Genomic DNA, 12,703 nt, shown 5'->3' on the forward strand with positions numbered 1-12,703 from the left:
GAAAGTCCCCTTGTGGCTTACAACTTATAATTAAGAAACAAAGCTAGGAAGTCAAGATGGCAAAGCTTAAAAACGATATCGTGTTCAGGTCCATTCTTCAAAGAATATTCATAAATGAAGTGAACATCTTGTACAAGTGTATATGAAGTGCCTTTTTTTTTTTTGAATTCAGACTTCCAAAATCGAAAGACGAAGAAGCTGACTAACGCAAGGAATCTCCCTTACCTTTTTTACTTTGTGATCGATATTCTTTTTTTTCAACCAAAATAACATGCCAAAGAGCCTGCATCTTGACCAAGCATGAAGTATCCACCATAAACATCGTTTAAACTTTTAAAAAGGAACTAATTGATTCGAGAGCATCAAGTCTTTGCCCTTAAACCGAGCAAAGTTGTAAGTTTCCGAGAAGCATATTTTTTTTTTCATCTGATGGTGACGGTACACTTTTGAAGAACACGTACAGTAAACGAAAGCAGAGAAACCTCGTGCACGCATTTGTTGCAGTTACATGCAACATCTCTCTCACGTTCTGCGACATTGTATATGAGCTGCCCATGATTATATACACTATAAAGATGTTGCATGCAACGAGTGCATATAAATGTTCCCAAACAAAAGATAGTACGTAGTATACAATATTAATTATCATTTTGACAGGGTCAATCATGTTGATTTCGTATTTTAGGAATAACTAATATAATCACAAGATTGGTTTCGAAATCACAATACTATTGGTTCTTTCTAAATCTGGTGATGTTCCAAATACATATCTGGTATGACCCAAAAAAGTGAGTATATTTTTATATATAATAACATATTGGTTCATGCATGCAGCATAAGCATATATTTTGGGGGTGAAAGTTACATGAAGGCTTATCTTCTCAATTCTTTTTATTGTTGTATATGAATTCTGATCAGAGTAGGTGGAGTAGTGAAAGTTACATGGAGCTTATCCCTTCAGTGCTCTTTTTGAGTTGTGATTTTACCAGGTGGCAACTCTTATAAAATCTTACTCTTAATTCGGATCAAAACTTTTAAGTGGACGACAGATATGCTAAGTGCGATTACATGTTACACGTGGAAACTACCCAGAAGCTTAGGATAGTATGATTTACTGGACATGTATCCACATATATACGACAAAATTTTAAAAGATATCTCGATGTACTGTAGCAAAATTGAGACATATCGCAGTCGATTGGTCACTCATATATCAAACATATATTGATCAATATATCATTTGTTGAATATATGAGTAGTGTATGCGGTACGTATTCTGTTTTTGCTATAATTATAATGAAGCTAGATCTAGAACGCTTATGGTGACTAGTATAAAATTAAAGGTATTTTTGTCGAATTAACCTATTTACTTGCTTTTCTATTTAATGAAGATTTTTCACGAAAAAATCAAAATAATTTACGGTAGACAAACTCATGAACCACTTCTATCAATTTTTAATATTAAGGACCAAAGTAAAGAGTTATACTAATCTCATGAACTATTTTGACTAAAAAACTATATTATATTATGAATCCTTGATCAAATTCTTGCCAATATATTTTTGTCTAATAATGCCAAATGTAGGAGAAGTTTGTTCTGCGTATGGAGCGCTTGTACCTTATGGTCCTTATCCCAAAGTTCCCAACGAAGAGGATGAAAAGTCCCGAGATATCTTTCTTCCATCTTCAATGGAAGTGCTGGATATAAAACAATTTAAAATGGATGGTTGATTGGTGTTGGTAGGGCACAAATGCATCAGTGTACAAATATTCAAATATAATCATAAAGAATATTTTCAAAAATTTCACAAAAAGGCTTGATGATTCCGCCACTCTATTGCACATATCTAAGAGACAGTGATTTGATTGTTTAATTGTTTCATTTGCAAACATACGTCGAATGATTTGATTTTATATTGTTAATTGGGTATTATTTTACCCTTTTAGTGTTACAAAACATACCTAATCTAATATTTAATGAGCAAGGAAGGACAATAATATGGAGAAAATTTGCATACAATGACCCGATCACCTTATTTGTAAGATGAGTTTTTTTTTGTATTCCCTTCCGTATTTGACATCAAATAGGGTGAACTTAGGGTGGGTAATATACAACAGGCTCTCTATTGGCGTGACTAGTTCCGCATGGACAATGATCTGAAAGGTCACACGCTAGAATTCCTCCATTTCAAAGATATTTTTCACAAAAAAAAAAATATATATATATATATATATATATTTTTTAATTTTGGTCTCACTCTCACATAACTTTTTAAATTTTTGTTCATTGATTTTTTCCAATTCATTCGGTTTGAAAACAAAGAATTGAAAGGAGTGTGTAAGAAGTAAAAATAAGTATGTAAATATCATCAATCATAATAATTTTACTTGATGACATGAGAACACTCAAAAAGTTTACCGAAAATGATCATCATCAAATTAAGTACGTACAACCCTAAACATCAAGGCGAAAATTAAACAACACAAACCAACCTAAATACAGACAAAACTCAAAGCACAACGTGGCATAGATCGATCATAGTCCGCATACAACAATAATTTACTAACTGTGTAGTCTAATTTAATTAAGCCAGTGAATTTCAACCCTTCTTAATTACTTCTAAATCACTTCACATGATAGAACAAGCATGTGGATTTTCGTCGCTAAACATAGAGGTATACTTGTCATCCGGCGCATTCGGGCCCGGAAGTGCCTGAGTCACGTTCCTCACGTAGCCGGAGGGAGCCTTCTTGTCATAAGCTCCGGCGACATAAGGATATGCCACCAAGTTGTAAGGCACGTACGGCCAAATCTCTGCCTTCTTCCCTGTGCTCTTCACTTTCTTTAACACCTTGTTTGGCTCCACGTATCCCGTCACCGTCACCTTGCTCTGCTTTCTGTTCACCTCCACTTGCTTAGCCCCTGAATTTATGCATAATAACACCTTGATATTGTATTTAATTAATCTAACTAGGTTTAACTAACAAGGGTCCCGTCCCACATATTATAGCTAAGATTCAATTATTATGTCAGATGTTTGAGTACTGGAGAAGAGAGTCAAAGTAAATTTTTCTGTGAGTTGCAGAAGACTTTTGCTTTACGAGGATGCTCAGAAACTCTTGGTGTCCAGCCTTTGATGATCATCACGTGCATGTATATATGCTTCCTTTTTCTTTCTTATCATAAAAAATTAATCATGGGTTCCTAATTAAGTACCTAGTTAGTCATGCTGCAGTTAGGGTTGGGTAAATAACATGTATAGAGAAGGAGAAGTTCGAACCTTTCATGTTAGAAACAGCATTTTTGACTCTCCTTTCACAGCCATCACAGTCCATTTTCACCTTGATTTCAACCGTCTGCAAAATTAAACAAGATTAAGAGCAGAGAGATGTGATTAGTTACGTGTTTAGCCATGGAAAAACTTAATCAGAAGAGATTAAGGCACATGCAAACTACTACATGGAGCAGAATATCACAAGCCAAACTGAGATTTTGTTTTGGTTTTGAAGGTTTTGATGATGTATAGTATACCTGCATTGGCTTTCGTTTCTTTCTTGGTCTTGAGATTGTGAAATAGTCTGAAAGAGCATCCAGAGCACCCATTTTTCTCCACTCTGATAATTCTGATCTGAGTTTTTTTTTTTTTTTTGCTAGTGAGAGAGAGAGAGAGGGGTAGGGGGGGGGAAGAAAGGAGAGAGAGAGGAGAGAGAGGGAAAGGGAATGTGTTGCTGCAAAGGCAGTGTGTTTGGGGCGAGAACAAAGATATTTATAATCAGAATGTAGTGTGACTCGGTCCTCATCTAATAATGCAAAGATTTAAAACTCATTTTTGAGTCTTTGCATCGATAAGAAAACATTGGACTCAAAATTCATATATGAATTTTAATAATTTAGTTTTGTGTATTGGAGATTATTGGACTCAAAGTTTAATCTTATTTTCTTTGGTTGAATAAAAAAATTTCAACTTAAATCTCATATTAAAACTGAAATTTGAGTCTCACTTTCCCTCAAAACTCAAACATGAGTTTTAAGGCTCATGGGCGGTGCAAGTTGAGCTTAACTAAAAGGTAGTGCAAAAGATAGTGACATGCGTCCTCAATTTCTGCTATTCTTCAAGATATCACGCGCTCATGCCCAACAGCTTGGCAAAAAATAAAACAAAAATAAAGTATACTACTATTCACATACTTATTTTAACTTCTCATACATTATTACTAATTTTTGTCAATTGATCTTCTTTAACTCATTCGTTTTGAATACCGAAAATTGAGAAGAATGTGTGAGAGATAGAAATGGGTGTATGAATAGCACCACCTAAAATGAAAACAAAAATCAAATTAGCAACTTTTTTATTAATTTAAAAAACAGGAAAAGGATAAAAATGAAAGGGAGATATTTGGAAGGAAGCAAATCTCGATGGTTTGTATATGTTTGACAGCTTAATTGGAGGCTGTCGTCTTGCTGTTTTCTTAAGGCCAAAGAAAAGGGATTGTTCTGTTCAACGGCCTACTAGGCAGTGTATGCCTCCTAAAATCAAAGTTACAGCCAAATCATGCATAAATGTTGACAAAAGAAGGTTTGAAAATGTGGCAATTAATTTATTACTGATGTTTATGTCCACCATGAACTTGGTTTACGCGCACCCAATTTAAATAGTCAGAACAAAATAGTCCCATTGCAAAAGGAGACCTATGAAAAAAGATGCAACGAGACGTTCTTAATTCAGTATTTTAATATAATTTTTCTCATAAACTAGTGAAATTATACAACAAAATGAATTTAAGGCACATTATGTATATGTAGGAGAATAAGTAATTATTATTATTATTTTTTTAATTCTCTTTTGCTGAAAAGTTTAATATATACATAAAATAAATATACGAAAAAAATACGAGTAGTTCAAAATGAGACTCAAAGCACATGTTTTGTTGGCCTTGTTTCTGGCCGACTCTTTATTTTTATTTTTTTTATAAAACAAATTCACACACATACACACTCTTTCGTTTTCGTTTTTCTTGTGGGGTGTTGGTGTTGGGGGTGGGAGGAAGGGTATGGAGGTGATGATTGATGAACCTGTTGCAGATGTTTGCTGTAAGATGGCGACGGTTCTCAATGACACTAAAAGAGTTTTCCAAGAATAAAAAATTAAATGATCTGGAGCCCCTCTGTCTTGAATCATTTGCTAGGATGAAACCAGTGTTAATTGCTGGACATCATCCACCTTTTTTCTCAAATCATACAAGGCGCGGCTACTTCTAGAATTTTGAATGAATCACGTAGTTAATATAAAGTGTGAGATGTAAAGGTAAAAGAGTTATATTTTACGATAAGAGAAATCTGATAAGGGTTTGTAAAAGGTTAGGCAACTTCTCATATTGCTTGATTTTATAATGGAACACCAATTTCGTTATAGTATCAGAGCATGCTGGTTCACATGTGAAGGCCAACGAGACACACGTGTTCAATGTCACCTAATTTGTGTTGTTCACGTATTTGGCTTGAAAATTCATCACACACAAGAATTAGTGTGAGGATGTGAAGGTAAAAGAATCTTACAATAGCGAAACAAGACGAGAAACATTACAAGGCTTATAAGAGTTTGGATAACTCTCCTTATTGCTAATTAATTAATGCCGAGTTCTTCGTAAAGATATTATTCAAATAAAAGTTTAAACCTCTAAACCACAAGTACGTAAAACAACTGAGGTCAATACATATCTTCCACAAAGACGAAAAACGCAATAATGGAAGCTGAGTGTGAGAGAACGAACATGCAATAATAAATGTCATGCAAAAATCTAAAATATGTATGGTTCTTGAGAACGAGCCGATCAAAACAAAAGAATTTATGGGACGGGTCCAATTATTCAAGAGTTTAGGTGAGACATCGCTAGCCAAATGTATGCTTATATCACATCCACTCGGGGAGATTTTCATGGTCTTCTTTTTTGTTTTTCTGAAATTCAAAATTTTCATGGTTTGCAGACTTCCAGCTCCATAATTCATGTATGCATACATGCATGTCGTTTTCAGAAATTATGAAGTCGAATGAGTGGCATCGGAAAGGGTAAGGCTCTTTGCAAAGCAAAGGTTCGAGTCGTGAAAACAATCTATTTTCTAAACAAGAGTAAGATTGCGTACGATACACGATTTCTCTAACCTTAGCAAACCAGAGAGCCTGATTAGCTTGGGGTCATGCAGTCGAGTGAGTGGCATGAGTCAACTCAACATGTAGTGATGATTGTTGGCACGATGGAAACCCTACCTAGCAAGGGATTCTTTAAAATTTCCAAATTTACATGCATTATTGAGGAAATATTTGCTTACATATTTTTCATGATCGGTTGTCTTTTATTCCATTACTTTTAGTATAACAATAGGAAGAACAAAAGTGTGTATATATATTATAATGGTACACAAGCATGAAAACGAGTAGGGAAATAAAAAGCTAGCTGTTCAATTATTATGTAGGTGGTAGCCCAAGAATGTTGATTCTTTCTTCCATTTGATCCTGACTTTGCATGTTGGTTTCTTATTTCTCCAACTTTTTAGGTACGCAAGCAAGCGATATTTAGCTAGAGAAGTAAAATTTGAAATTAAGGACTCATGAGTGTGTAAGTTGCTTTAAACCGTGTAATTATAACATGAAGAGATAAAGTCTTACCAACTTATGGTTACACGGCCACGACAATCTGTGAACTACGTGCTTTAGATTGACTAAAATTATTAATTTTAGTGCAAAAGAATTGTTAATTTGAGCAAGTTATCTTGCTGTTCGATTTTTGAAGGATCCACTGCCATCATCGTGACAACACTAACAACAAAATATAGTACAAAATGCGAGTCCTTTGAACAACTTCTGGAATCTCTTGCAAAAAAATTGTAATTTTGAAATTAAAACATGGGACCAGATGTTGGAAATTCACTGGAAACAACGTACGGCCAATGCAAACTGGAAGTGATGCATGATTGAATATTGAGGTGATGGGTTAGTTGGACTTTTGGTAAACGTCCTTGTACGCGCCTCGATCCCTAGACCGCTACTGTCATCATGTAACGGAGAAGAATTATCTCCTTTTTAGCACTAGTATGGTATTGAGGTGATTTTGAAAAAAAATGGTTATAAAAAAAAAGCCGAGAGCTTTTTTATATTTGGTAAACATTCAGCTTCAGTTTTTTTTCACAGTTTTGGGTGAAAAAAAAGCCAAAAACACAAAACTGCAAAACCCAACTTTGAAAAACCAGTTTTTTTTCACATCTGTTTTACATAAAAGTTTATCAAACACTATAATACTGTTTTTTTTTTTTTTTTATTCAAAAGCACTTTTACAAAAAAAGTTTACCAAACACTCTATTGCTTTATTTCACAGCTGTTTATTCGCACATCATAGCAGAAGTTGTTTTTCTTCAAAGCACAACAATACCAAACCAGCCCTTAATCTCTCTCATTCCTTCCCCTTCTACTTGAATACTTACGATAAAGTCATATTAACATTTTATATTAATTTTTTTTATAGAGATAATAAGATAAAAAGCAAAGTGTGAGAGGAAGGGAGGGAAATTGATGAGATTAGGATGAGAGAGAATTATACTCTTTATGTAACGTACATACAATGTTATAAGTTATATATATATATATATATATATATATATATTATAGGGTGAAGTGCCGATTCACTCCCTGAACTATCACCTCAATAAAAATTAAGTCTCTGAACCTCTAATGTATATCATATACAAGTAACGTGACTTAAATTGACGAAAAATTGAATATGGTATATTCGAATCTAATATTAGGGATGTAATTGGTAGATTTTTATAATTCAATGACTGATTTTTCTGAAGTAAAAAAAATTCGTTTAGAGACCAAATTTTCACTCAAGTGATAATTTAGGGACTAAATTGGCAGTTCACCTATATATATTGGTTAATCCAGGATTCGAACATTAGGACGTTCCAATATTTAAAGGTCTACGTTTTTCCCTCGAACACCTGGTGGACTTGTTGCCATCATTCGGATGATCCTCGGAAGACCTTCACATGTATATTTTATGTACTCTGAATGATCCTTCTACACTACATTAGTCCCAATGTACATCCGTCATTGTGTGTGTGTGTATTTTGTAAAAAAATGTTTGACCATTCGTACAAGAAACTTTAACTTGATGAGCACTCGTTTTCATCTGATACAGGTGAGATCATCACATGAAGTTTCTTGATGAGCACTCGTTTTCATCTGATACAGGTGAGATCATCACATGATCAAAGTGACAACCTCCCTTCCCATAATATATAAGATGCTGATCACCTCAAGCTCCAAGTATATTTTTCCTGTATATATATATATATATTTGAGTGTGTATTTTTGTGTATCAGTAAATATATTGTGAATGTAGCAGGATTAATTATAAGGTTAGTCATACTTAGGACACACACAACCATACAAATTCCCATTACTAATTTCTTAATCAGATGGGTTGAAGATGAAAACTACGTGATCAATTATTTTTATAAGGTGCTGGATACAAATATAACCTTAGAATGTTGAATTAGTCGCCCATTACATTATAGATATAACATACACAATACACTGAATTAGATGACATTATCGAAAGAGGCTTGTAACTAATTAGTTAACAAAATTCACCCTTGCATCCTAAATTTCAAATTTGATGCCCCATGACAATATCGAAATGCCATATTCTAAGAACGATTGCGTTGAATTATTCACCGATTACATTATGCATGTAACATATATGACCGTGAGGGACACTCAAGCTAATTTTGAATCTGTATTTAAGGAAGAAAACTGCATGATGGATAGATAAATATATGAGATGGGTCTACCTCGGGAAGTCAATATATAGCGAGTGAAATAAAATAATTTGTTGCTTGTGCGACCATCGAATTAAACAGGCTAATCACCTCATTAAGTAGATTTAAGTACACATCAAACCATTTTATTATTTAAGTGAAGGCTGAAAACAAGAGATATGTAGCAATAACGATATTCAAACTGTCTCCTTTCCTTTGTTTTCGAATGCTTGGCGCTCAGCAGCTATATATAGAGTCCTAGAGATTTTCTACTCAAGAAATTTCCATCAAATGTTCATTTGTTTCATTCTTTAAAGTGGCTTCTAAGCAATTGCGTGCATTATTGATCGATGAAGACAAATTTTCCTTCAAAATGGGGGCATTCGGACCACCCCATCCGTAAACATCTCTCACAAAAATACAAAATTTTCTCTCAGCACGAGATCATTGGTTGTTGATGGCCCCAACAAATTCCAAAACTTTTTTTTTTTGTCAAACGATAGATTTGTTAGATTAGTCACCGACAGGGTTCGAACCTACACCGTTATGCAAGAGCTCAACACCTTTCCACCACTGTGGTAAAGGGCCACTTGCAACTTCCAAAACCTATGAGTATTTGTAGTTTTGAATGGTATTGTATTTGACCCAATAAACAGTTAGGGAAAACTAAATTAGAACTTCCTCCTCATAGTTCCTCTTCTTCTATTTTTTTTTTATCATCCTTGTCTTCGTTTTCTCTCTTCTTGTGTACGATTCTATTGTCTGCACCAAATGCTCGATGAAATGCCTTAGTTAACAAGCCTTAATAGTCTTCAACATTATTCTACAATTTCCTGTATCCACCCTTGACAAGCCTCTACATATCATAGTTATTGTTGACATATGTCGGCATAAGCCTTCGTTAGATGTTGACAGAAATCAACATGTTCCTACACCAGATGCTTGATGAAATGGTCCAATGAAGTTTTATGGTCGAAATCATGACTCCATTATTTAAAAATTCTGACTGTGCCACTAACCGACTAAACACCATTATTAAGAAAACTCTCCCAAAAATACGAGATCCTTTATGTTTTGATCCCACCCAATCTCAAAGTAATTTCAACTAATATGAGAACTGTCCTAATCCATAAAATTCCCCTTTCTTTCCTTATGCTGCTTTTTCCTCTGTTCTCCATCCCGTTTTGGCTTGTTTGCACACCACATCGGCGTCCCTCCTCATAGACCTTCTCCACTTTGATATGCAGTCACTCCATACCGCGATTTGTTGTAGTACATTGAGAAGGCGTATAGAGTTCTGGTGTCCCCACCGACTAGGGTGTTCACAACACCACCGCTTTCTCTCTGACTGCCTTTTTGCCAACTTTGCTCGTGGACTCCCATAGGCTTCTTTCACTTGGTGACTGGTTTTTTTACGTTGTGGCTGCGATCCACGAGTCGCTCGTTGCTGGATGATGCAATCGGCGATCTGATTGTGGGCGTGGGATCGTGCTGGTCGAGATGCATTGTAGTAGGGACAGTGGCAATAGACCTCTCAGAGTTTCTTTTGGTTTGTTTCTGGTTTCGGCCTGAACTCTTGTTTGGGCTCTTTTTTGGTCTCGGCCCATTACTTATCAATTAATCCACAAAACAAACTCCCTACGCCCTTAACTAACTTTTCGACTCCCACCTTCCTCAACAAATCCCACACCTCCACGTGTTCCAACTTAACCCGCCAAAAACACGCTTACAAATTCTACTCCGCCCTCCACACCCAAACCCTCGCCAACGCCGTCGAAATACTCTCGGATTCGGGCTACACCCCCTCGACCTCGCCTTCGCACCCTCCTCCATTCCCGCTCTCCTTCCGTCACCATCTTCGCCCCCAACGAAGCCGCGTTTTCTCACTCCGGCCAGCCGCCGATGAACCTCCTCCCCCTCCATTTCTCTCGCCGATCCCTAAAGTCCCTCCCTTTCGGCGCCAAGATCGCAGCTTTACTCTTCGACCGCACTCTCACCGTCACCACTATGCCGTCAGACTATCACTTCTCGCTCAACAACGTTAGCGTCACTGCTTCCCCAATTTTCGACGATGGGTCGCTGATCATTTTTGGAATCAACAGGTTCTTGGATCCGTACTTTCAGATTTCGGGTCCGATTCGAAGCTACACCCCCAAGAATCTCGGTTGCTTGGCCCCCAAGGAGAACCCAGATCAGAGGATGGAGCTCAGAGACGGTAAAGTCCCCTTCAACGACGCTTCCACCGCGCTGAAATCCAAAGAGCCTTGTTCGAACTCACCTAGAGTCATGAGCAATCCTTGAATCTTATTTTATTGGTTCAAATTTTGAAATTCGAAAAAATGGTTCAAAGGCTAAACATTTGGGTAGTTTCCAAAATTTATCAACTCTTGGATTCAATCGGGATCACAAGAATGGAGTTTTCCTGAGCATGTCAATCTAAAGACCCAAACTTATCACAACATCCTTTCTCCCCTCGTCGAGAAGGGCTTGTTTCAAATTACTAAACAACTGCGCTGGAGGTCGGTTACCAGCGTCCAACGTCTCTTGAAAGTACTTGCAAGCATCATCCAACTTATTCCCATGGCACAAGCTGTTAATCAATGTGGAGAACATGTGCATTCCTGGCAGGACGCCTCTGGTCTTCATCTGATCCCAAACCTGCAATGCCATATCCACGCGATCCTCGTTACAGAACATCCTCACAATGATTTCGTATGTAGTTACTGTCGGCTCACAGCCAGGCTCCCTACTTATTTGCTGGAAAATGGAGTAAGCTTGTTCTGTTCTTCGAGCCCTTACCAAGTGGTGCAAGATTATGTCTTAAGTTCGGGCATTGGGACCGATTCCACATTTCCTCATCTCATCCACCACCCCTGCATCCGCATCGACCAGCGGTAAGCCCCCACAAGAGCATTGTACGTGGGTGCCTCCGTTTCGATACCACTGGCTTTATTCAGCTCAAAAAACTCAAGGGCTTCACTCAACCTCTTTTCAGAACCCAATCCATTAATCAAAATGCAGAAGACATGGGGAGTAGCCTTGACATTCTTCGATTCCATCTCACGAAACAACTCAATCACTTCATCGTACCTCTTCGCTTTACAATGTGCATTGATCAGAATAGCATACATCTGGATCGAAACCCTCGTCCTTCATTTCTCTACAAACCTCATTCAACCTCAAAAAGTTCTGTTCTTGGCCCCATTATTCCAAACTTCTCCATCTTCTCGAACGCATCAATGGCTTCCTTAACCTTCTTCGCCCTCGCATATCGCCACGAAATCAGCGCAAAAGTCTCTTTACTCAGCAGCCCTTTGATCTACATGTCGTTCTCCAATTCCCACACCATCTTGAACTGTTTGATCTTACCTAGAGCTTCAATCAACGCATTGTAGCTCTCCGTGTTGTGCTTAAACCCCTTCTGCTTCTCCGCCCACCGGAAGAACGACAGCGCGAGGACGCTGGCGTTGCTGAACTTCTTCAAGACCGCCACCACAAGCGTCCACTGAAGCACCGTCGAGTAAGCTCTCGATTGGGGAATTAGAGCAGCTGGTGGATAGAATTTTGCAGATTTTATCAGCATCTTCTGAGAGGGTTTTTGAGAAGTGGGGTTTTGTCACCGGCGTCATCCAGCACTTGGGTTTTTTCCAGACCGTCGTGGACTGCTCCGTGAAAACTACCAGTGCGATTGCATAGGAACCCAGATGGATTTTGATTGATACACGAGGGAAAATTCGAGAGAGAACCATTTTATTTCGTTCTTATTACTTATAAAACGAACGATTTAGATTACGATATTTTAAAGTTTATACACATTACAAGTGATGGGTGAGTTCGAATCTCGTGGTGAGCGCGCGGTCTTAAATTCAAATATCATTAAGGGGCGAG

General features: G+C 37.2%; 1 protein-coding gene and 1 pseudogene across 1 annotated transcript; both read right to left on the reverse strand.

Moving 5' to 3' along the window:
• Positions 1-2,414: 2,414 nt before the first annotated feature.
• LOC137731656 (heavy metal-associated isoprenylated plant protein 20) lies at positions 2,415-3,692 on the reverse strand. Its single transcript, XM_068470834.1, has 3 exons — positions 3,533-3,692; positions 3,282-3,357; positions 2,415-2,923 (listed from the first exon to the last, which is right to left on the reverse strand). The coding sequence occupies exons 1-3, from the start codon at positions 3,602-3,604 to the stop codon at positions 2,631-2,633; spliced, it is 441 nt and encodes a 146-aa protein (XP_068326935.1). The 5' UTR covers positions 3,605-3,692; the 3' UTR covers positions 2,415-2,630.
• Positions 3,693-11,218: 7,526 nt separating this feature from the next.
• Positions 11,219-12,526, reverse strand: LOC137731236 (pentatricopeptide repeat-containing protein At1g71060, mitochondrial-like; annotated as a pseudogene).
• Positions 12,527-12,703: the final 177 nt, after the last annotated feature.

Source organism: Pyrus communis, chromosome 4 (genome assembly GCF_963583255.1).
Source record: "Pyrus communis chromosome 4, drPyrComm1.1, whole genome shotgun sequence".
In the NCBI taxonomy this organism is placed as follows: domain Eukaryota; kingdom Viridiplantae; phylum Streptophyta; class Magnoliopsida; order Rosales; family Rosaceae; genus Pyrus; species Pyrus communis.